This window comes from Cibotium barometz, chromosome 51, assembly GCF_041138505.1.
Source record: "Cibotium barometz isolate CiBa-2024 chromosome 51, ASM4113850v1, whole genome shotgun sequence".
In the NCBI taxonomy this organism is placed as follows: Eukaryota; Viridiplantae; Streptophyta; class Polypodiopsida; order Cyatheales; family Cibotiaceae; genus Cibotium; species Cibotium barometz.
Genome location: NC_141096.1, coordinates 45,535,367 through 45,562,538, shown reverse-complemented (window position 1 = coordinate 45,562,538; position 27,172 = coordinate 45,535,367). Strand labels below are relative to the sequence as shown.

General features: G+C 41.8%; 1 protein-coding gene across 8 annotated transcripts in view; it reads right to left on the bottom strand.

The window, feature by feature from the left end:
* Positions 1-15,166: 15,166 nt before the first annotated feature.
* The window catches only part of TOP3A (topoisomerase 3alpha), a 192,042-nt gene continuing 180,036 nt past the window's right edge, over positions 15,167-27,172 (bottom strand). For 7 of the 8 annotated variants that reach the window (XM_086788003.1, XM_086788005.1, XM_086788007.1 and 4 more), the window contains 5 exons: positions 19,186-19,257; positions 17,263-17,337; positions 17,065-17,172; positions 16,842-16,953; positions 15,167-16,735 (listed from right to left, as the gene is read on the bottom strand). In XM_086788003.1, the coding sequence (XP_086644129.1) occupies positions 16,462-16,735; positions 16,842-16,953; positions 17,065-17,172; positions 17,263-17,337; positions 19,186-19,257 (641 nt within the window). In that variant the 3' untranslated portion in view covers positions 15,167-16,461. The remainder of the gene's footprint in view (positions 16,736-16,841; positions 16,954-17,064; positions 17,173-17,262; positions 17,338-19,185; positions 19,258-27,172) is intronic. The other variant, XR_015264278.1, reaches the window with a different exon arrangement.

Below are 27,172 nucleotides of genomic sequence, written 5' to 3'. Positions count from 1 at the left end.
TTGATAAGATTTTCCCGAAGTCACCACCAAAGAGCATAATTTCCCCACCAAACACAATTCACTTTGTATAATGTCTTTTAATGTTCTATCCAATGTTTCATAGGCATACCGATGCATCATTGGAGCCTCATCCCAAATGATAAACCTTGCAAGCTTCAACACCTCAGCCAATGGACTATTACCTTTGATACCACATGTGCTAGAAGCATTGAGAACCAATGGGATTTTGAAACGTGAGTGCTTTGTAGGACCATTTGATAGTAACAATGCAGCAATTTCGGATGATACACATGCCAAAGCAACTTGATTCTCTCCACATAATCAAGATAGCAAGGCATTATAAAGATATGTTTTGCATGATCCACCTGGTCCATCAAGGAAAAAACCACCACCATTGTTCAAAGCAACAGCCTCAAGGATAGTATGAAATGCTCTTGATTGACAACTATTTAGACTCCTTTCCATGGATATAAACAAATCAGCCTGTTGAACTGAATCAAACATCATCTCTTCCATCAGCAAACCATTGTTGACAGTAGCAACACTTTATCTATCAAGAATAGGCAACCCTTCAAAATCATGTATCCATTTATCATATTATTATAAGAGCTCTTGCATGTGCAACAGAGCTTGGTTCTTTGCTATAGAAAGATAAACACCATTATCAGCACAGCCTCTTTTGCAAGCCATGAAAAAAATCATCCTAAAAGTTATGTATAGAATTTTCTCCAAAGCTGTCCAGGGCGTATAGGCTCATAAAAAACCAGTACAGTGTGACAAATAGTTGACATAGTTGGAATCCTGTTTTCTGCAATGCAGCTTCTTGAAGACACATACACCACTCCTTATCACTCTCCAGCATTCCTCTGGCTTCACATGTAGCCTTAAAAGCAGGGATACAATTGTCCACTTATAGTTCGCACATCCTCAAAAGATTTACAACCTTTATACACTGTGAGTAACATGTATAGGTAATATTGCTCACCTGCATACTCGGGCTAGCATTATACATACGGCCAATCATATTTCCTCTTTTTCTTTTAGTACATGATCAAAGAGCTGAATTCCAAACCCACTTGCAAGGGAAATCAACATACAACAGGCTATTTGCATCTACACGCAACTCATTGGCGCTTTGAACCATTCAGTGAGAGTAGTTCTTTGGTTTCTCTCACAACTAACTATATCATGCAAATCATCATGGTCATTGAATATCACATTATTTTGCATCGGAAGATGAACATGGAATTTTTTCATATCAAGGTTTTTATTATGCAAATCATATTGGTATAAGCGCCAGCATGCCTCAGCAGATGTAGACACGTACCGTGCAAGCATCCAGATACTGACTAACCTCGTCAATAACCCCATGTGTATCTTACAACTCTATAGTAACTCTATCATGTCCTTTATATACAAATACTTCACTACTCTAATAGTAGAGCATACTTCTATGTTAATATGTGCTTTGTATCTCATAGAGAGAAAAGGATTATATGGAACAACCCATTGATTATCCACCCTATGATTTTTTACTTGGATGAAACTACCATTGTCTCGCCACATGTATGTTGGATACCTATTGTCATCAACAATAGTAGTCTCAAAAAAATTCCAAGGATATCGATGTTTGTAACTCTCATTAACCATGCAGGGAGAGCACATATTTAGTTCCCAATTGATGCATATATCAAGGACCCCCAGTATATGAAGATGTTAGAACTATCATGTGTCCCAACAATGCCTCTAGAGATTCTATTAACCCCATCGCTTAGTTCGGGACGCAATGCTTTTTGGTTATTACGTATCCATACTAATCTTGATTCTTCCATGCTACTATATGCATCAACAAATGAATTATTGCAAAAGTCAGCCACCGTGCAGAAGGCATGCATTTGTATCTTCTCGTATCTGTAATCTACATGCATAATATTGTCGTTTAGTTACAATCTTTGACTCCTCATTTAAACCTTCTCTATTCCTACCATGAAGTGGAATTCCAAGATTCCAGCCGTCCTCTCCTAGAGGAAACAGAAGAACATATAATAGAGGCATATATGAACGATGCAAGTTAGATATTCTTTTTATAGCACCTATTTGGGAAATTATTTGAACATCTCTATGACCTACATGAAAATCATCTCCTTGACTCGTCATGATAGCAACTACTTCACTCCCTGTAGGAACCAGGTATTGCCTTGAGGTTGGTCGAGCTTTCGTGATGATGACCATTCTCAAAGCAATATGTGGACTTGTTTGCAGCATTTCTCTCATTGTATGAAGTGCATGGGCGTACGGATTATGTTCATACATCATTGTTTGCAACCTTTGAAGCACGATATGATTTAAAGAAGGCATTCCATGAAGTTTATTCTCCAATTCATGCTCCGAATCATACACATACAGTTGGGAAAATTAAGGAGCCGTACCTCATGTTTCATCAGATATTACAAAACCAACACGATGATAGGTAGAACCATGGATTCGAAAATTAAATACTCCTCCCTCCCTCTAGTGAATTGATTATCCAATTTAGCACCCAGTGAAACAAATGCCAAGGCATTGTTTTAAGAGTGTATATTCTTTCTATATTCCTTACTTGCATTATCATTACCAAGTAATAAGTCAACCAATGCAGAAGGAGGATTTCCCAAAGGCAGCAAAGAGATATTCCCACTTGCACAACAGTGTTTGCCCACATATAACCCAAGCTTCCTTGACACCTCACATTTCCAAATTAATGGGGCTTATAATCAAGGGCTCCTAAGGAGGAGTGAAGGATACATTCTCCAGAACATACCACCATAGTTGGTGGGTGCTTAACATTCTAAGGTAATGAAAACACATGCCTTATAGAGTGACACTGGGATTTAATACCTTTCACCAGTGCCAACAGCACAGTAAATAGGTTGAAGATTATCAACACAATCAGGGAGAGACATCTTATATAGAGTCTTTTGGAGAAAAGGTTGACCACTAAGAATTAGGTCGACTTCTCGAGGAGGTGGTAGTCTTATAACCTCATCAAGAAAGATGTCAAAGAATTCTAGGAGCCGAGGGTTCTGATTCTTTATTGGGTTTAGCAACTTTGTTGAGCTCAACAAGGAAAACTTGTTGTCCCTTACTTGCTCCCTTGAGAAGATGTTTTGCTTTGACTACCCTAGACTTGGGTTTACCTGTCTTCCCCTAAACTAGTACTACTTGGCCGTGCTCATTTTCAAAAGTGATACTCCTCCTATGGTTATAGTGAATATTGGAATTGTTTGCAACTAACCAGTCCATCCCAAGGATCCCATAATAAATGCCTAATGGTAGGACTCTAAACCAACCTCGGTTGTAGTTAGGAGAATTTGGCTAAGGCGTCTTGTAAGACTAGTCCTTAGGGTTTGATTCAGGGTGAGATCTCTTTTGGGACCTAGCTTTGCTAGACTTCAGCTCCTTTACAAGAGGTTTAGCTTGTATAAGAGCATCTTGCAATGTACTCGGCCTCATTGCTCTGAGACGGGAATCCAAAGGTTCCTTTAAGCCTTGGTAGAAGCAAGCGACTTGCTGGGAGGTAGTCATGGGTGGGACATATTTCCAGAGAGTGATGAACTTAGAGTAGTACTCCTCCAGAGTTAATCTGAGCTGCTTGAGGCTAAAGAACTCATTCATCTTGATAGACTCATGAGATGGGGGAAGATACCGCTCCTTCACAGCTTGTTTGATGTCATCCCAGGTTTGGGAGTGTTCAATAACTTCCTTATCATGGCACCATTACTTCCACCAGAGCTTAGCATCCCAAGTGAGGCAAAACCGTGCAAGCATGGATTGGTTTATGGATCTAGTACCGACGAGGCTAAGAAGTAAGAACAGAACAATGTTTTGCAAGATGCTATGCATGACATGGTAATGCAAAATGCGAGTTTGATTAACCAGGTTAATGATTTATAGGCTAGTAATAAGAAGACGAAGACAATGCTAGAGAAGATTGTCACTTATGGGCCCACAATGACATGGGAGGTACGTGAAGGCCAAATGTCATATAAAACTATGCACATGTTAGCAAAGACAGGTGGATCTATGCACAACAACGTGATAACATGTAAAAGATGTTTAGCAATCTAGAAAATGAAGTGAATCAAGGAAGTCAGATGATGTGGTCGATTGGTCATTTTGTACCAAGTCGTGGGTTGGTTATGTGGCTAACCTACATCTATAACAACCCTGGGTGCTATGTCTCTCCTTATAAGATGGGTTTGTAAAGGATAAGGTACAAGATGGGGTGATGGGACGAGGGAAAAGGTAGCCACCAAGGCAACATATAAAGGGAATGTAGATTGTTGGCTTCTACTACTTGCATCTAGGTTAGCCATCTTCATTTCTATCGTATGGACTTGGCATTGCAAGTAAGTTAATTCTTAGCTCAAAATATTTTCATAATTAGTTAACTAATTGAGAGCATAGTTTAAACTAATTTGGCTTTTGAAAAGTAAGCTTAGTGGCTTTTGTGAAAGAACCTTGTTGGTGGTGAACTAGAAACAAATAACTTAATTAAAACTAATTATAAAGGTTCAATTCCATCAATAGCCAGATCCAGGCTCCCTTATTCCATGTTTTATTCTGCCAATAATCTAGAATTTGGCCTTTTAGTCTCCATAGACTAGGCAATCCATACAACCATACACCTCGTTGTTGGTAGCCAGTAAGGACTCAAGCCTATTTGTCGCCCTCTTAGGCTCCGTTGCTTGATCCTCCTGCTCCTTGGAGGGATGTCTACGCACTAGGCTAGGCTTATTTACTGCATTAGCTTGTGCCCACAAAGCTAGGCAGCATCCATTGTTCTCACCAAACTAGCGAGTTCCAACTTCCTAATGGTATGAGGGATACGAGAAACCACCTTATCTTTTTGAGAAATTAACAATTCTATAAGAGATTTGATATTTTTAAAACAAGAAAAAAAATAACATCCTTTATCTTTCTTCTTCTTAAGTAATGCTAACATCAACGATTAATCCAAAAACCTCTTTTGAAGTGATTTTTAAGCTAGCCTGGCCATTTCCTCCATGAGGGATTCCCAAGGGATGAGTTGGGGTCACGTTTAGAGCATTCTTTCTCTTGCGTCGTTATCGTGTGCGCTTCTTAAGGCATCATTTTGGCATCTTCAAGGAGGAGCCATACTACCCACCCTCTCATAGCTCGCACGATCATAAACTCAACGAATTATGATATGAACCCCATTTGCTCGCTTTATGAGCAAAAGGCTCTTCAGTGGAAACCACCTCTTAGAGCAAATGGCTAGGAGCCCTTCTCATCAAGCAGTTTTTTAACGCAGGTGATTTGAAGCCAGGGGAGCCTGTAGCAATAACGGGACCTGTTGGAAAGGAGATGCTCATGCCAAAGGATGAAAATGCCACCATCATTATGGTGAGATTTGGCTATATTTTTTGGCTTGAACAGCTTGCTCTCAAAGCCCAAGAACTTGTGTGGGCTGTGAAAATGTTTTTAAAGAATTTGTGGATGTTTTCATCCACAGCTTGGGACTGGAACTGGCATAGCACCATTCAGAGGGGTTGTGCCATGAGAAGGATAACCCGATGTATCTTGATCCTACTAGAGTTTGATTTCATGGTGTGATCACATGGAAATTCTCATTGATCACTTATCATGCATCCCTAATGGAGAAACTTTAGTTGAAGTGAAGGACGAACTACCTGATGCCTTGCTATTCAAACTCTGCATTGTTCTAGAATGGGTCAATGAGATTGCCCATTATTTGGCTAATGGTTTTCCCCTAGAGAGTTCCCTCAATAGAGACATAGTTTTCCCCTAGAGAGAACCCTCAATTGAGATTGCCCATAATTTAGCTAAACGGTTTTTCCCTAGAGTGGCTCCCTAATAGAGACACAAAAGGACACCGTATAAAAAAGGCAGCCTCTTATTACCAATTGATTACAAGGCAATTATAAAATTTAGGCCAAGATGAGATCATGAAGCATTGTCCTCAAGAATTTAAATATTTCAATTTCCTTAAGGCCACTAGGCTTAGTTGGAGGGCATTCCTCAGCAAACACACCGTGACCAAAAAAATTCTATTAATAGGCTTGCGATAGCCCACTTTTCTTACAGATGTAGTGAAATTTATAAAATCCTACAACAAATGTCATCAATTTGCTGGGGTTCACAACCATGACAAAATGCCCTTATACCTTGTAGTGTCTCTATAACCATTTGAGAAATGGGCAATTGACTTTGTCAATTAGTCTAGCAGTAGCATCTTGAGGAACTCAAGCACGATTTATGTTATATGGACTACTGTACCAAACGGGCTAAGGCCCATGCTACCACAAAGGCTGAGGCCAAGGCAACAACAAAATTCTTTTATGAGTCGCACATTTAAAACATCATGCATAGGATCGTTCACTGTTATGTTTTACATTGGAAATAACCCCTTGGAAGGGAAGTTCTATATTATGTCTACAAGCACCATACGTGAAGAAGTGCTTCTCAGATGAGTATTGATGGGACACAAGTAATTCCAAATAGACTAGGACTCATGAACTACCTGCCATATATATATGCCTTAACAAGCTTTATCTAGAAGAATAGAAGTTCAATCAATGGTCCAGATCTCGGACCATAGGCCATGATAGCTCCAATAATGTATGACCTCATGGGAGAGCAACCTGTGGTGGTGGTTAACTATTGGAAACAATACCGTTACGCTCCAAGGTATCTTAGGATTAGCCTTGTTTATTTCTCGATCAAATATGTAGATGGGCCTAGGACCTCTTCGAGTATGAGCTAGAGAATAAACGTTCATCCAAGATTACGATGCAATGCTAGATCTTGATATGGTCATCACTATCCTCTTTTTTAAGCTCATTGTCCTCCAAGATTATGATACAATGTTAGATATTGATATGGTCATCACTATCCACTTTTTCAGGCTCATCATTGTCCTTTTGGTAGAGTCCCTTGATTGGCATACATTTGATAAAGGACAACAAGGCATGGCCTCCACCATCAAGGATCCAATACTTTGCCATATACTCAAGCTACTATAAGCGAGTACAGTGGATGCACGACTAGTGCATGCTCACATTCAAAGATATGTTTGAGAAAACCTTCTAGACATCCTACAAATCCTTTCATCATCGAACCACCTAGTATACGAAGTCTGCTTGGAATTGTAGTGGATTTTATCACTAGTCTCCCACAAAACTTCATTGTTGATTCCGAGGATGATATGTTAACCACATTGGCTAACATCACTCCAAAACGCAAGGCAACATCACTAGTCTCCCACAGAACTTCATTGTTGATTCCGAGGATGATATGTTAACCACATTGGCTAACATCACTCCAAAACGCAAGGCAACATCTTCAAGCCATATTTTTATATCGTGCAATGTGCTTTACGTAAAATGATTATGAAAAATGTCCAAACTTACGACTTATGTAATGCCAAAAGATAGTCAAACATCAAGCTTACGACTTGTGTGATATCTCGGTAATATACATTTGGAATAGGAAATTAGCCTTAACTAACTTATTGGGACCCTAGACATAGGTGGCATAGTCAGGCATTATACAAATGAGCCTTATATATAAGAAATTTTGGCTAATGAGAAAGGACATAATCCCGTTCTCATAGTTAAATTTGAGTCTTCTTGCTGGTGTGGGGTAAAGTATCTTGTATTCTTTCTCTTCTTCTTGTTACATGCATGCTTAGGGATTGTGTGGGGGTGAGTGATAATGTTGGTGTATGCTCTCTTCTCCCTCTCTTTTCTACTCACCGTGGCATCGAAGTAGAGGTTGAGCTTTCTGTAGCTCTCTCTCTCTCTTTTCTCCCCACCCATTTTCAAAAGCTCCTTTGTGGTGATGATAACAAAGGAGGCAAGGTTAAGGACCCTAGCTCTCCACAAGAGGGAGTTACTCTACCAAGAGTGGCTTGAGGTGCAAACTGTTAAGACCCTTGCATTCTCATGTCTTTCTCTCTATCTTGTAAGACTCAAGTGACTTTGATACTATTACTAGTAGCAAGGACTTTTCTTCTCAGTATGATTTATTTTCCTCCCTCGAGTCTGCTCCTCAAGGAGGTAGAGTCACATATGTGCAAACAACTCCTAGTATTTAGTGAAAGGAGTTGGTAAGGTTGTGCTCACTGTTTGCAAATGGTGGAACAATCACTCTCTCAGAAGTCTATTTTGTGCCAAGCATTAAAAACAACTTGTTGTCGATCTTTACCATTACTAAGATAGGCCTAGTGGTTAGATTTGTTGATGATAGATGTACAGTTCATGATTGGAGTGATGGAGACATCACTATGGTATTTCCAATACTCTAAGTCATGGGATTTATAGGTTGGACAGGTGTATAAGATATTGGCACATAATCCTTGTTTAGTTACTCTACCACGTGTTGTGCCCGCTTTGGTTACTTGAATTTTGGCAGTATATTATGCCTTACAAGAAGGCAATAGAGTTGCCAAAGCTTGAGGCCCCTTTCAAACATATACATGAGGGGTGAATTTTGGGCAAGTTATAATGGGTATCATTCCTAAAAGATGGATCAGTAAGATTACAACTTATACGTAGTGATGTGTATGCGGTTCTATGAGGACACCATCTATTGGAGGATATCTCTACTTTGTGATCTTTTTGATGACCACTCTAAAAACATGGATGTATCCGCTGAAGGCAAAGTGAAAGGTTTTTACATGCTTTAGACACTTTGTTTATATTGTTAAAAATGTATCTATATGTGGTACCCTTCGTACAAATTGAGAGGAGAATATATATCAAAGGAGTTTTATGCATATATGGCTAAAAGAGGCATAAAACATCAATGCATAGTGCCTTACCCACCTTAGAAAAATGGTATGGCGGCTAAGAGGAAGAATAGATCTCTCATGGAGATGGCATGTTGTGTGGAGGCCAGAATTTGTCTCATGTTTTTTAGTTAGAGGTAGTTATGTGTGCCACATGCACTAAACAAACGCCCCACCAAGGTCTTGCACAATTACACCTTATTAAGTTTAGAATGGCAGAAAGCCCTATGTGGATCATTTTCATGTTTTTGGTTATGTTTCTTATGCTCTTGTGTCTAAGTAACAACGCAATAAGCTAGATGATAAGACAAAAAAATGTATTTTTGTGAGATATAGCTCAAAAAGCAAAGGGTATAAACTTTACCATCTATACACAAAAAGGATTTTCGTGAGTAGAGATACTGCCTTTGTTAAGAACTTAGTTTAGCCCATGCTTTAATGCAAAAAACAGCAAAAATGTATGCTCACAAGATACCTTTGGTACACTCCTACCTTTGTACAATGTCAGAAAACCATATGTGGAGCAAATGAATTATCAATAATGTGCTATAAATCAACCCATGTTGGTTGAAAATTAGCTTGAATTTTAGCCCATAGATCAATTGATTGATGAGGCAAAAGTATGGATGATGTAGTGGATAAGGAAAGGACATCCATATAAGTATCCAATAGTATACCAAAATGACTGGTGTAGACATTATAAGACATCAAATTAGCTACTCCTTTACCTAACTGGACACGTGCACATTCTCATCATGCATCTTATTATTTTATGGATCATGATCTTATTGGCAAGTATATATAATGAAGGAAAACTTGTTTCCTTTAAGCATAGGAAAATGATCATTGGATGCAAGCTAAGCAGAATGTGTATGACTCAATCTTGAAAATTGACACTTGGTAACAAATTTACCTTATGGTATTTAGTAGATGATAGCATTGACCACTATAAGCTAAGGCTTGTTGTAAAGGTTTATGCTTAGGATAAGGACATAGATTATGATAAGACTTTTATACCCATGTCTCGTATGATTGACTACGTCTCGTATGACTATGATCGGGTGTATTATTGCATTGGCAATGTATCATGGTTAGAATGTACATCAATTGGATATCAAGACTACCTTCTTATATGTGATTTACATGAGGAGGTGTATGTTTCTCAACCTCCTGGTTTTATTGAGAGATAAGAGTCTAAAGTATGCAGGTTAAGAAAAGCTTTATATGGCCTTAAGCAAACTCCCAGAGTATGGTATGAGAAGATAAATGGATACTTAGTTGCAAATGGTTTTTGAGAAGATAAATGCATAATTAATTGCAATAGTCCAATTGAGAGTATGCTCTTTGTAATGAGGAATAAATATTGATCATCATTTTATACATTGATGACATACTACTCCATAGGCCCTAATGAGGAGAAGATTTTAGCCATATGGTTGAATTACATGTGTCATTTGATATGACAGATTTGGACTTGTTACATTATTATTTGGGCATATAGTTTATGCAATGTGATGATGGTATTGTGATGTTGTAGTCAAAGTACATACACATGTATAGAGGCTTCTTACACGGTTTGCATGTTATTACACTAGTAGAGACAGGTGCTAGGCTCAGTCTCCATGATGCAACTGGACCATTTGATGCATCACTTTTTAGCAGGCTATTGAATCCTCATCTATCTATGTAATACATGCGAGACATTCAGTCGGGGTCTCCCAATTGAGGAGGTTTATGCACAGTCTTGAAAGTAAGCATTAGTAGTAGCTTCCAATGCTAAAGTAAGTATTATCAGGCTTATAGGGAACTCTGTCCCTTGGCCTATTCTATGCTAAGAGACACGGATGATAGTCAGCTATATACTTTCAGCACTCAGTCCCTTGGTCTATTCTATACTAAGGGACACCGATCATATTCAACTGCATACTTTTAGTGATTCTAATTGGGCTAGATGTTATGGCACACGAGTGTGGGGGTGATACTCAGCCACATACAATCAATGATTCTGATTCAGCTTGATATTATAGCACGCGAGTGTGGGCCTGATATTATTCAGCTACATACTTTTAGTGATTTTGATTGGGCTAGATGTCATGACACGCATGTCCACTAGTGGCTTTTTCTTTCACCTTAGTGATTCGTGTATAGCATGGTGGCTCATTAAGAAACAATCGACAATGGCCACTTTGAGCTATGAAGCTGAGTACACAGTAGCTTTTACAATGACTATGGAGTGTGTATGGCTCAAACGTCTTTTATAGATCTTGGTATCGGATAGTAGCCTCCCACTGACAAACCAAAGTACGTTAGCCATTAAGAGGAACCCATTATTTCATGCTCGCATAAAGCACATTGAGGTGAAGTATCATTATGTCAAGGAGAGGCTCATTGCAGGAGAGATTAGCCCACCTTATGTCTCTACATATAAAAATGTGGTAGATATATCCAGAAGGCTCTCTCACGAGGAGAGAAATTTGAAGCTTTTCGAAAAGCCTTGGACTTATTGCCATTCAAGGATTGATTAGCCATTCAAGGATTGATTAGCCATATAATCCCTATACATGTTCACATCATCACTATAGGGGGGTTCGTAGCCATTTGTGCACTCTTATGAATGTGTGAGTGTCACTTTACTTATACTTCACTCATTCTTATCAATTTACTTTGCGTGTTGTGCTTCCATCTCTCTCTCCTTGGTTGTTGCATCTATGTGTGTCATCTACGTGTGTATTGTTACTTTGATCTCCACTCTAGTATATATATATATATATATATATATATATATATATATATATACATACATACATACATACATACATACATACATACATACATATGTGTATGTGTGTGTATACATACATACACACACACACACACACACACAAACACTCATATACATGTGTATGTATATGTGTGTGTGTGTGTGTAGATCTACTTTCCTCGTGGATGAGTGAGTGGTTTTTCACCTTCGTGCATTGAGTCCACAAGGGAAGCAAGAAGCCTTAAACCCCATGTGACATATGTAACATAATACCTCATACTATTAGTTGAACACACATATACTTCGGAATGACAGAAAAAACAAAAACACAATCCCTCCCCCTTTCTCTATCCACACACAGCACTTATAGACACATATCCACACATGCACATACCTCTATTTACACCCAAAACACACATAACTTTTTGAAATCGCCCCTCCCTTTAATTTTTTGCACCACCTATAATTCTAACCCCCCTTTTTTTTAAACCTTATTCACCCCCTCATCCCCCCTCGTCTTTTAATCTTCACCCATCCCACCCCCCTTAATCTTTCAAACCCCTCCCTTATATTTTTACTCTATTATTTTTCTACACCCCCTCCTCCCAAGATTTTTTTTTCTAAAGTTAAAAACCCTCATATATATATATATATATATATATATATATATATATATATATATATATATATATATATATATAAACACACACACACACACACACACACACACATATATATATATAAATATAAACACACACACACACACACCTTATATATGTCTTTTATTTATATATATATATATATATATATATATATATATATATATATATATATATATATATATATATATATATATATATATAAGACGCACACAGAGAATCAACCCTACTTTCTTTCGGATAGAGAGAAGGTGGAGAAACTTGAACTTTCACAATTGCCATGTGAGCAGTAAGCCTAGAAGTACGTATACCTAATATAGTACGTACTAGCTATTACAACCATAAAAACCCGTATGGACACACCTACCCATGTCCTTGAAAGATATACTTATCATACAATTTGCACCAGCTATAAATTCCAAAAAAAATCATAATTATTGGGAAGTTAAGTACACTTATCACCTGATAAGTGCACACCAACCTTGTTATAAGCCTTGTTCTTAGAATTTTGTACCCTAGATAAGCTAATTTCACACCAAGGAAGCATGTGAGCTAAGTTACAAAAAAGGTGTGAGCCTATAGCCATCATCCTACCTAGAGACCTGAGACTAGAGACGTGAATTTGGACACATGAGCCATAAGTTACGAGCTGTGAGTTCAATGATGTGAGCTTGGAGGTGTAAACCTGGACACAGGAGTCTAGCAACAAAAAAAAAAAATCAACAAAAAAAAGTTCGAAATAATTCTCAAACATAATCCAACAACACTAGGGACCTTTGATGCAATCCCAATCAGGACTGATCTTTGGAAATGAAAACACTGAATTGCAACACATCAAACCACACCTCAAACAAATCATGCCTTTAGTCCATAAACACCGCCTTAAATTCTATGAAGAAGGTGTTTAACCATCTTATCTTTGGGCGTAACTCCAGTGAAGGAGCAGGAGCAAGACTAGAATTCTCAAAGTCCACTCCCACAAGAAGCGGTCAAACCATATCAGACACCACAATATTTAGCTGTCCTATCTTTGGACATAGCTCCAGTGAAGGAGCGTGAGTAGGACCAAGAATCTTAAGGATCACTCTCACTTGAAACAATCAAACCATGTCAAACACCACAATGTTTCAAACATTTGGTGTTATCCTAAGTTGGCTTTATCCCAAGCAAACCATGAATGACAATAACTCCAACAATTGCACTTTACAAGTAAATGGAATATGTTTCTTTTATCATTTCACCAAGGACAAATGTCCCACAATACACACCAGTAAAACACACACATCGCAAGAAGTAGGAGTCCCGCTGTCCATAAGAGCCCACTAGAAGTGCCTTTATTATAGAACCAAGTTCTAATCCAGTGAGGCTGAGTTGCCCCAAAAAGGTCAAAGAAATGCTACATGGCAAGCCCGACAGTGTTTGACATTCCAACATTCCACCCCCAAGCTACGGTCGCTTTGTAATATGCTTCCCTTCTATCCACCATCTCCATGATCTTTAAGCAAGCGGACTAAAGAGCCACGAACACTTCAAAAAGAGGCTCAAAAAAGCGCTCGGATCCATTCAACCATGTCCAAAAAGTCACCCATGGTTTGCAGCTTACTAATGTCTATGCAAAATAGGGTGTCCTCACTTCTACCATCCTCATGGACATCCCAACCTCATACCCACCTTATCGACCAACCTTGTTACCCATCAACTACCGGTTTCCTATCTTAAACCATGTGTAAGAGTTGAAGAAAGAAAATAAATTAGTGTTGAAAAAAGTAGCGTCTTGAAGTTTCCACTAGAAGAAGCTTCTAAACAGACTCACCTTTTGTCCAATGCCCAATGTGTAGAATAAGATTCTACATAGGCCCACCTTCTGCCCAATGCCCATGCACACCACCTGTAATATCACGAGCTTTGTATATAATTAGGCACTATTCTTTCATGAACCTACGTTGAGCCTATCACCGACAACACCGTCCAAGTACGTCTCTAGATGGGGGACCATGGCAGTTGTAAGCCTGTCCCAAGGTACAGCCCATCGCCTGGACAATTTTCTACAATCAATATAACAACTCTTCTATGCCTCGTCTTCAACTACTCCACCCATTCAATCCACCCTACCTCTAGCCCAAGCGCTTGACAATGCATAAAGGCCGCCAAGCTCCATTGCAGACCGGGGCACAACCATGCACAAATCCACTACCATGCCTAGCAACCTTCCTCTGCTCTAATGCTCCTAAGTCTCTTTGCCTGCCTCCCCCCCTCCCCCGGGGAAATATAAGAAGAAATAAGAGGAGTTCAGTGAGAGAGGTGTTTTGCTAGAGTTACCTTTTGCAACTCTTTGGAGAGTTAGCACCCTTTAAATATTCTCTTTAATATTTATATGCTTGTTCACAAATTTCATTTTTCATTTTTTAAATACTCAAAAACCACACCATTAAAATTTATAGGTTCTCATCAATATAAACGAGAAAACAAAAGAAAAAATAAAGTGAGGTGCAGGCTTTGCAATCAATACTACTTCCACCTTTCCTTTCTCACATAATCTTTAAGCTTATACTTGAGTACTTTAGCCATATGCTAACACATGCTCTATATACTCACATTACAAATACCCTTAAAAAGCCCCACTAACACTCAAGCCTGCATGTACACGTTCACCCCTACCCCTCACATCCATAACCTTTACATTTTTGATGCACTCCTCCACCACTCTTATCATATTCTGGCCTACTCCATTATTTATTGTAGACTTGATCGAGTTGCCAACAATGCTCCAATGAAACCTTGTCATTATCCCAACAACCGAGAAAAGAAACACTCAAGTTGAGCATTTTAACAGACCCACATACATTGTGGAACACCACATGTTCACGCTAACACACGCTTGCTATAACAAATGACATAAGCATTGTAGAAATTCGACCAGACCTTGAAGAATTAATCCCAAATTCTCTATGAAATTGTCTAGCTAGAAAATGAAATCTAAAACATATCTTCCATAGCCAAGATGCTACAAAGGTCCTTCGTTTGTATGCTTACCATTATCCATAGCACACCTAAACTTTCATTACCAAAAAGCTGCATAGTACTCTCCTTTACATCCTTTAGCCATTATCTGTGGTACTACATCCCAGTTTAGAAAAGACAACTAAATCCACTAAATTGCAACATACAAGACACCATAACCCCTTAGTTTGAGGCTCAATGCAATTCCAAGAAGTTAGCTGCAAAAAGGATTGGTCACTCTACACTAAAAAGAAGTGACATCACCGGTAAAGCTTGTCGACCCTCCACAATGATCTTGCAAGACCTTGAGATCTAATGTTGAGGGCTATCCAGCAGTGCTGCCAGATTGCCTTGTCTGCTTCAAGAACGTGCATGTTTGTTTCCCTTGCCTGACAGACTAGTTGAGGACTTCACCAGGCCTGACAGCAAGAAGGCCCGACCCTGCCATGCCGTAACTCAGAATACATCGTCGTACATGTCGATAGGAAGATCTGAGAAGGGTGTTCTTCAAAATTTCATTATTGAAGGTTGCTGAGATTCCACACGTAATCATGTTTCTAAACAACATTATCGGCTGGTTAATGCACACCAGCGCAATACTCAAATATTCTTAGCACAGACTTGATGGACTGTGCACAGCTACTCCAAACTGTACTCTCAGAAAACCCTTTGAATGAAAACAAAGGACATAGAGAATTAAAAAACCGTACATGCATGACTGCTGGTGCTGAAGAGCCATCAATCATCACCTGCACACGTCTTGTGGTCCTTTTCCCATGTCTCGCAGCAGTACTTCACTAACCCAGGGTAGAATCCCTCCCACTCTGATACCCTCATAGCCACGTGAAGGTTGTTTTACAGAAGAAACAGTTTACTTCCAGATTACTGCAGAAAGAAGCAGATCAAGTTCACTAATAAAAGGGCATTAAGAGACCTCTAATCTTAAAGAGTGCCACAATCTCTTTGGGGAACCATTGACATTCTTTCACAGCCACTAAATCTACTCAGAAAAAGTCTCACATCAAAATTTGAAGATGTGAACTGGCCAATAAGTAACAAAAGTGAGGTGATGCCCAGTTTTCGTCACTGACTTAGCTGAGGGTGTAGAGAGAAACCTTGTCTTCCAATCTCTTCTTCAACCTGCATCCCACTTTCCAAAATGCTGATTATAAGCACTTCTATTGAACTGTATTATCCTCAATTGCAAGATGACTTCTTGAAAAGCAAGATCAACTTCTGGAATTCGGACAATTGTTGGCCCAATGGGAACTTTCTCCACACACAAAACAACTCCCGTTCACTAGAGTTTCACCAGTGGCTCTCACAAATGCTCCCTCTATTCCTGCCCCTGTCCGTCTGCCTCTACTTGCTCTCCCTTCACGAGTGTGGTGGTTTCCAGGAGCTCTTGTCTGCAAGTTGGCTCTCCTTTGACCATAGTCAGTGCTACTCGTGTTTGCTGGATTGTCAGATGTATTGGCATTTAATGCTGCTGGAGGTTCCCACCTAAAAGATCATCAAAATCAATATAGCAAACACTAAACTGAAAGCATTATGTACTGGAAACAAACAGAAAATAGAGCCATGCAAACTGCAAGGTATAAGTACGCACAAAAAGAAGTCACAGTTGTTAGAAGGACATCGAAAAAACCGCCTCCCCCGGTTACTCTCTGTCTGCGCTGTGAGCAAGGAGCATATTTCTTGACAGTGGCACATTACAACCTCTATACATGGTTGCAGATGCATGATCATTAGAGAACGCTTCCAATAATCGTCAGTGACAAGAAGCTTATATACCTGAGGGCTAAGTTTGAGAAATTAGTACCTACACTTACCTGTTTGACGGGGTGCTGACCTTCGATCTTGATGTGAGGTCCGTCCTTCGCCCTGCCTCAAGTTACCTTGCCCATTGTGTACTCCTCTGTTTCCAGGTTGCCCTCCACCTGGAAGATCTTATCTAATGTCATGCTATGATAAGGAATAGTTTCACAACATCAAACATGTAACCAAGGTCGAATTGTGAATGCGATGACCTAAAGGACCCCATGAACCAGTTCCACATATTTCACTCAGTTCCTTTAGTATAGAATCACAACCTCCAACGCAACCTGGAAAAGTTAAATACAAAGAGTTAGAATGACGCTTTTCAACCCTGCATGATTTGAATATTGCTGCATGCGACGGCACTACGTTAAAAAACCTTCTTCTGGATGCAAATGATCTTGCATGTGGTGGCATAGCTGCCCAAGCTAAAAGGGCAGCAAGGAAGACAGCAAACAGCACCCTAGTCCCTAAAAGCAAATGCAAGGCAAGAGCTGCAAAATCCTGCAACCCACAGAAGAGAGACAGAAAATAGTGCAAAAGGGAGGCTAAACATCGGCCTGAAATGATAACAAAAAGCACATTGAACAGGCTGGTAAATAGAGTGGGTAAAAGGTGAAAGAGGGTATGTGTTACATGTCCTTCCCTAAGGGTGGATGCATGATTAGGAAATCTCAACAGCTAGGCAAATCCATGAGGTGTGGCTGATGTAAAAAGGAAGGCATAGGTGTCACCAACCCCCTAACTACTGACATATGTGTACAGGTCCACTCTGGGTTTGTGTATGGATCTCATGGACGGGTTCATCAGGAGTCCAAGGACATGACATGACGATTTCGACATGTGTATTCATCTCTTGGGTGGTGCCCATGAGGAGTTCAATGGCATGACAATAGATCCCATCGAGAGTGGTGACTCTTTGAGCATCTGATGACTTATGGGTGGTTACCTATGGATACTGGTTAGTACACACGGTGTACTGTGGCGGCCAGGCAAGACATATGGCGTACAAGACAGTGGGGATGGGTGATTTTCCAAGTCAACAAGTGCATATGCATACCTGATAGATGTTTTGGCATCATTTTCTTTTGTGTGAAATTGTCTGTCTGTGTGGACATTGCCTGGTATTTCTGCCTGTCAAATTTCCATGGGGCTGGATGCTTGACACCTTCAACCTTGTGGACACTAGTGTGCGTAACCTGTTTGGGACTCATGCATTGTCTTATGGGTTTTGAAGGTGGTAAGTATTCACAACACTTATTTTAAAGATTTTCCATGTAATTACTAAGGTTTGTGCTCGCAGGTACACACCACATAAAATAATGCTAGACAAGTTAAAAGTTATTCACACAAGTTGGACCAGAATTTAAAAACAAGTGGATACATGAGGGATGGGCACCTTGCATGTGTGGCACCTAGACACCCCATTTTAGCATGTAGACACCCATAAAAGGATGGGCTGGATTAAGAACGCCCTACGCCATCTAAGCGTGTATCTTTTCTGGGGTTTTCTAGGTGAGCTGGAGCTGGCTAACTTGTGGAAGGTACTCCTAACTGCTGGTCGACTGCATCTGCAGCACTCATATGTGCTGGTCAACTACATCTGGTGCCTCATCTCCTCTGGTCGTAGACTACATTTAGGGCTGCTCCATCTATTGGTCTACTACAACAGGGCTGGTCATGCTGCATATAGGCTGTTTTGTACTGCAAAATCTGGTCGTACAACTCCCAGAAGGCACAGAGGACAGCAGGAACTCACATGTGTGGTGTATACTTGTCAGAATCATGTTGGAATTCACTGGTCGCCCTGTAAACAGGATGGACAGCACTGTTACTCTGACGGCACACTCGCAAGCCTCATGCAAGATGCACATAAGGACCTAAAGAGGATTGCTAGACTGCCAGTTAGAGGGTCGTGACCCCCCTTCACCTCTGTGTGCTCTTAGCCTTACACAACCCAAAACCCCACCACTCCCCCCCCCCCCCCCATCCCTTTCTGCCTGCTCCAGCCCATAGCGTATCCCCCCTGCACCCCCTTTGCCTCCATTTCCCCCTCCCCTCCAAAAGATAAAAACTTGCAAAGAAAGTTAAGTGCCAGTTTTCAAATCTAAAGAAGTAAAAGAAGCCTTAATTACCGGTATATTCCCTGGGGTATTGAGGAGGTATTTCTCCCTGTTGGAACTTGAAGTGTATCCTATAAACGGTTCCTGCAAACATATTTGTTTTAGCAGAGAAACACGCTTTTGCATAGTACATACAAGAAAACAAGAAAAATTATAGCCAAGTAACTCAAACATTATAACCTATTCTCTTTAGTTACGCCATATCTTTTTTTCTTTTCTTTTTCAGAAAGAGACTTCTATTAAGTATGAGAAAAACATACAACAATCATAGCTATAAGCCGGAAAAGAATAGAATCACCCCAATATGTAAGGTGATTTCAACCACTGAGGAGCATCATGATGCCATGTAAGACCTGTGGTACTAGAGGAAAAGAAGATGCCATGATCCCATTCCCGCATAAATATCACACGCTTCGCCTACGCAAAAGGAGAGGGCCCCTAAATGCGAGCCCAAGTAGCCATAAGAGTGTGGATGATATCACCCCATATAGTGCTAATGCACTAAGACCCAAAAATCTGGACACCCTCAATAGCCTCCATGCATTTAGCTCTCCACATCTGCCATGCTGTAATACTGGCAATAATCTCCCAACTGGTGTCAATCCTCTGTCTAGGGGGTGTATAATCAGAGTGAGGAACATCCTACAATAAACCATGCTGGGCAATACCTCTACGAATGAAAAAAGCAGAATCTGTACCACTGTCCTCATAAAAAAAGCTGCGGATTGGACTGGGAGAGCCAAGCAACTACCCCCCAAGTCACATGCATGGCTCGGCCACTCGATTTGCCTATAAGTTGGACTACAAAACCCCAAATCTGCTATGCAATGCTGCATCCCCATAGACAATGTTGTACAGACTCAAAATCTGCCGCACATCTAGGACAGGAAGGTGCTACACCGAAAACTGATCTCCACTGATTAGTGGGGAGAGCACCATGTAAGAATAACCAAAAGAAATGAGAGATCTAGCTCCTCCTGTATGAGTGCCAAAGTCTATCTGCGCTGTATCACTGGAGAAATATCATAGCTCTCCCAATGAGGCCTGAGAGTAGGGATCCTATGCATCTGTCGAGTGAGGAGAAGCCTGGCATTCCGAACAGTGAGACTGAAAAAAGGAAGGCTTTTCAAAGGATCGAAGGCATCAATCCACTCCCACTCTCCTGGATCCTAGTGAAGATATCTGATAGGACTGCCACCGTATAGCCACAAACACCAAGAGCCATGAGTCACTATCTGAGGAGAAGGGTCAATGAATTAGTGCTTCCCCGAGCGACCAACAATCCTCACTGGACTAAGCCTAGTATTTGGGATGATCTCCTCCATACTACATCTCCTCAATCTCCCACCAGGCATGATAGAATAAATGAGGCAATCTGTATCCTCCTGGCCTGGCAGAGCAATGACCTGCAGAGGTATGCCTATCCTCGAAAAATCTCCCAGCCAACTCGGATGATAGTCTCCGTGAAAGGTCCCAGAAAGCCACTCATGCGGAATAGCTGCATCAATCTAATCAATACGAATGCGAGAGCCCCTAAGATACTGAGTGGATGCACCTCTCCGATCCTCCGAAAGACTCTTAAAGGTCTTCCAAGCAAGAACTGTGTATGCGCATCTCTCCCATCCTGACCATTGCATATAACGAGATGCACCAAGTGGCTGACCAACCTCATCCCTAATGAACTCGTTCCACATAATAGGTTGTCGGTCAACCTTGTCCACAGACCTAGGAAGCCTTTGTCGCAAAAAATATCTCATGCTTCTCCAAGCTCTGACAATGGCTGCAATAAGAGGGGAAGATGATGCCATAATACCAACCTCTCTGAACAAAAAACGTGTGTTGGGCATCCAGTCTCTCCCGACCTTGGGTGTACATCTGGAAATCTGAGACAAGAAAAAATCCTTCCGAGGCTCAGTGCCTAGTAGGAAACCTCTGATCCCAAGTTTGCAAAGCAACGCCCTGCACTGAACATCCGGATCGATAATATTCAAGCTCCTCTCTCTTTTGGGCTGAATAACTTTGAGCCAAGCTACCCTGACACGAGTGTTTGAGGTGCCATCCAAGCCCGACCAGAGAAAATTGCGGATCAATCTCCGCAATTGGCCAATGCACGTACGAGAGAAGCACCAACAAGAGGCAATAAACCAAGCTGAGGCAAGCAAAACCTGATTAGCCAACAAAGCTCTGGAGGCTAAATCTAATATCCTGGAGCTCCAATGGAGGAGCTTCTTCCAGATACTCATAAGTACCGGAGTAAACTATTGTGCAAGACAAATATCAATCCCAACTTGGCATCCCAAATATCTAGCAGTGCATCCTTTGCTGATCCAAGTAAAACCAAGCTCTGCACCCCAATCAACTCTTGGTGAATCACTAACCCAAAAACCAACAGATTTGTGCCAATTAATGAGTGCCCCTGCTGCCAAACAGAACTCCTCTAGTGCTACCCGGAAGGAACATAAGCATATATGTGAAGCCTCCAAAAACAGGGCTGCGTCATCAGCTAACTTAGAGTCAACCAACTCCTCATGACTACGAAGAGGCAACCTCAATCCTGAAATACCAGCGGTGGAGCGGAGAAAGATGGGCATCACAATACATGCATGAAACTCCCTTGATCCATCTCTGAGAGAAGCCCATATGACTAAGAGTACCCTCAAGGAAGTCCCAATCCACTCTATCATAGGCCTTCTCAAAATCCAAGAGCAAAATGGCTAAGGGCTGATTGCTCGCTTTAGCCCATTCGACGGCCTCCCAAAATGAGAAAATGTCATCAAAGATGCTCCTACCGTGTAAGAATCCATTTTGGGTATCATGAATAACATCCTGCAAAATTGGCTGCAACCTGATGCTCACTGCCTTAGCAAGAATCTTATAGGCAGTTCCAAGTAAGGTGATAGGTCTCCACTGGCCAATTAGTGTCTTATCCCCGCTCTTAGGAATAAGATAAATAAGCCCCTCACTGAGAGAAGAAGGCATAGAACCTGTGTCCCACATCTCCTGCAAAGCTGATGTGATCTCAGCCCCAATCTCATCCCAAAAAGTAATGAAAAAAACAGGGAAGAGGCCTCCTCCCCTGGACACTTACCATGAGGTAAGGCATGAAGAGCATGACTGAACTCCTGCATAGAAAAAGGGGCATCGAGAGCGGCACACATCTCCTCAGTGATCGAATGTGGCAATGCATTTCAAACCTTCCTTTGTGCCCTATGTCTCAAATTAGAATGCGGCTCAGCACTAAGAAGCTGGCAATAGAAATCGGTGGCAATCTGTCTAACCATAAGAGGATCTGAGTGAAGAGTGCCATGTGAATCCTGCAATTGCCTCACACTCTCTGGCATGAGATGGGCCGTGAGAAGCAAAGAAATGTTTGTTACATCTGCCACCCATCTGTCTCCAAAAGGATTCCTGGGCATGGAAACGGTACTCCGCGCGCTGCTCAAGAGAGTGATGAAGTTCTGCTCTAACAGTACATAAAGAATCTGTAACCCACTGAGCATGAGGATGTTTCTCGTGCTCTTTCTGCAAAAAGGTAGCCAATCTACGTCTAATAGCCCTTTCTAAGTCCAAGGCCTCTTGCCTACGATGTAAACCTTACCTCTCTCTCCCACTTCGGGAAAAAGCCAGGGCTAGTCCTCAGAACTGGAGAGGTACCATGACAATGCGAATGTGCTGCCTGCAAGGCCTCATCCTCCAAAAAAGGATCAACATCCTGTGAGGCAAGAGCTGCATAGGAATTAGGGTGCTCCACAGGGGGTGTGGGTGAAGGGGCAGGTACGGGGGTCTGAGGGTGCCTGCCATCCCTAACCACAACCCAGCACTGTGTGGTCTGCTGTAGCAAAGGAGCAACTGGAGTCTTGGCATCTGCAGAAGGCCTCTAATGGGCAGGACCACGCAGCCTCTCCTAGCATGGCCCCTCGATCTGGGACAATCTCTAGCAATGTGACCCTGTCGACGACAAATCCGATACTGGTCAAGTCTGCCTGCAATCTCCATCCTCTGGCAGAAATGAGATCCGTCAGGTCTCTGAAGCATAACATGATCATCAATAATTGATGGATCAAGAACAAGCACAAGGACCCGGGGTACACCATCAAGAGTGGCGGTAAAGGCCGCGGAAGCGGAGGCGGGAGAGCTCGGGAGGATTGGTACCTCTAGAACCTGGCCAAAGGATGCCCCTATGGAAGCTAAAAGCTTCCAATAGGACCGAGGAATAGCAGGGAACCGTAGTCAGACTGGGGTAAGGCATATCTACACATTACAACCTTGCCAAATTGCACAAGCAGAAGATCATGGTTACTACACATATCAAAAGAAGAGTGAAACCGGCCTCTGATAGAAAACCAGAGTGCGGTAAGAGCTAACTCCCGTCCACTTGTAGTCTAGATGAAAAACCAAACACAGATTGGGGCTAGAGTGCCCAAATCTGAATACACAGCGACACCTGTTGGCCCCAAAGCTTGGCGCCCCTTGCGGTATTTCTTTATTCCATTAAAATAATATGTATGGCTGAGTACAACATAAAAACCAGCCGAGAGTTTACACCTGTAAGTCCAATCTGACTGCCCACAAATCCTTCTCAGCACAGAGGATCTATGCACACAGATCTGTGTCTTCAAACAACACACTGTGCCTCCCTCTGATCAGCCAAGTTCACAAAGCAGGCCAGCCATGGGCATACATCTGGCATAACTCATAAGCATGATACATATTCTCAGCTCAACATACATATGCTGTTCAATCCCTGTCTTAATCTCTTGTCAATCTGCTATACTCCTCCTCTCACAAGGAGCCAGATAACACATACCTGTAGCAGACATCAAGCAATAGAAAGAGAGATGGATGAACAGAGTCAAGGCTTACCAAGTTCAGCTCGTGAAACAACTCTGGAGGAAGCAACAGCACCAATCTGTGCCTGCAGGCACTTGAACCCACAATCCTGCTTCACACGTGTGCTTGCACTTGCCTGTATCTTCCTCCTGATGCTCACTCCTATGCTGTCCTTGAAAGTACAGATCTGAAAATCAGCACTGTACTTGATTGTACCTGACAGTACTTGCCTGTACTTGACGGTACGGTCTTTCTGCAGAAAATCAGAAGTGGCCGCCTGCTGGATTCTGCTGCTGGTTGCCTGCGCCTTCCTGCTACAGCACTGTCCAGCACCTGTACTTGGCCTAGAACTGGCCGTACAGTGTACCTGCAGCAAGTACAGGGCTGTACTTGCAGTCGTACAGCGCTGTACAGCCTGTACCCTGCAGTTGCAGGCGCCTGTACCAGCCCCACAGACCTGCGCCAATCTGTCCACAGCAGTCCGTACAGTCGTACAGTACTGTACGGCTGTTGTACAGCTTCTTTTACACACTGTTCAGCAGCTAAAACCAGTCTTTTGCAGCCGCCTTGTGCTTTCTCAGCTTTCCCACGATTGTACTCCAACGCATGAAGGGAGGCTCCTCTTTTGCTACACGACTCCCCAAAAAGGGAGGAGAGAGAGTGAAGAGAGAGAAAACCTCCTTCCCAAGTTAATCCCTAGGGCCCAACTTAATAAGTTCCCTAGGGCCACTAAGGCCTAGGGGCAACTTTTATAAACATTAAAAGTTAATGTTTTAATGTTCCCCCTTCACACCTAGGGTTGTCCACACATCTTTAAACACTGTCCGGGCACCCCCCATGTGAATCATAAAATATTCTGACCCTGCAACCACCATGCCCACACTTGTCCTGCTCCATTTTCACAGGGCCATGACATACCCCCCTCTTGAAAGATGGCAAGCGTCCTCGATTGCATTCTGGTGATGCATCAAAAAATCCAAAGTGAAATATACAATATGGCAAGATCAGCGTCCCAATCTCTCTGAGCCATACACATGTATCATCATTCACTGCAAACCAATGGCATAGTAATAGTCCAAGTTGTATACCACTGTGAACCATACATATCCACAAAAATCTCCATGTGACTAGTACACATATATCATAGAAGTCCCATAAACAGATGTACTGTCAGCCTCAGTACCTTCGGATGAGATAAAATCTGCACCAAGCGACCTCTAGATGTCATCTGAGCCTGTCCGTATCAAGGGAGTGGAGGTGCTACCCCCCTCTTGAGCATCAGGTAATGCTCCAGACCCATGCTCTGCTGAACCTGAATGAGCCACAATAAGAGTCGGCTCTAACTCAAAGGCATCGAGATAAAGCTGCAAAACCTGAGGTGAATCTGTTAAGTCACCTTCCTCCATCCACTTCGCATCCATCGGTGAATAGTTCTTGAACTTCACAAGATAGCGACGGGAAACTTTGCCTCGTACCTTCCTTTCTTTATGTGCCAGTATCTGCTCTGGAATCAGAACCTCATCAAGTTCCTCAACTTCCGGCTGAGCCTCATCTGATACATCCTCAGGCACATCCCCACGGAAAGGTCGAAGAAGACTCACGTGAAAAGCATTGTGAATCCTCCAGTGATCTGGTAACTTCAAACGATAGGTTACCTCACCAATCTTTTCCAAAACCTGAAAAGGCCCATAATATCGCATGCTCAACTTAGGGAATAAGCGCTCTTTACCCTTCATCTTCTTGAGTCTAGCCTTTTCAAAACGCAAAAGAACCCAATCACCCAATGCAAACTGTAAATCACGTCTGTGACGGTCTGCGGCTTTCTTTTGCTTCTGCTGAGTTTTCTGGAGGGCCAACTTAACTCTCCGATAAGCTTCATCCAAGCTCTCCACATACTGATCAGCCTCAAAGATCTTATCCTTTGTATGCAAAATGGGTGGAACCTTCTTCCCTCCTTCTACAATCTCAAAAGGCGCCTTGCCTGTCGAGCTATGTACAGTGTTGTTATATGCAAACTCCACTAGAGGAAGATACTTTTCCCATTGTTGCTTATGCTCTGACACATAACACTTGAGAAGATCCAACACTGTAGAGTTAGCCTCTTCTGACTGACCATCTGTCTGTGGATGAAATGACGATGAAAACTTGAGAGTTGTACCCATGTTGTCAAACAACCCTCTCCAAAACAAACTCGTCATCCGTGGATCACGGTCACTAATGATAGACGTAGGCAAGCCATGATACTTGAAGATGTTCGCCATGAACAACTTCACCATATGATCCACTTTAATTGTCTTCCTCACGGGAATGAAATGTGCCTGCTTACTGAACCTGCATATGATAGTCCAGATGCCATCATTTCCCGTTTGTGTCCGTGGAAGATCAAATACAAAATCCATGGCAATGCTCTCCCAAGGTCTATCCGGAATAGGTAAAGGCTGTAATAACCCTGGTGTCTTCTGACGGTCAAACTTTACCTTCTGACATACGATGCATTGCCTCACAAAGGCATCAACATCTCTTCTCAAGGTTGGCCAATAAAAGAAAGTCTCCACTGCTTTGACCGTGGCGTCAATACCTCTATGACCTGCATACGGTGGAGCATGACTTTCAATCATAACCTTGAGGCGCAATGGCCTGGTAACACACAGTCTGCCATGCATAAATAAAAACCCATCTCTGAGAGTGTAATGCTCATGCCGCTGACCCTCAGACATCTGATCATACAACCTTTCAAAATCCTCATCATGGGCATACTGCTCTTTCATTTCATCAAGCTCATGGTGATAAGCAAGTGAAACTGCAGAGACCTGTGGCTTGCGTGACAAAGCATCTGCCACTACATTCTTTTTGCCTTCCACATGCACAATCTGAAAGTGAAACATTGACAAAAAGGTTGCCCAACGCATATGCTTCTCTGAAAGCTTAGTCTGCGTGAGGAAATATCGCAAGGTCTGATGATCTGTCTGTACAGTGAAATCAGCCCCAAGCAAGTAGTGTTTCCATGTAGAAAGAGCGTGAATTACAGCCAACATCTCTTTCTCATACACCTGTAAATGTTTCTCGGCATCTTGCAAAACTCTACTCTCATAGGCTATCACATGTCCCTCTTGCATGAGAACTGCACCAATGCTACTTCCACATGCATCACACTGGACAACAAAAGCCT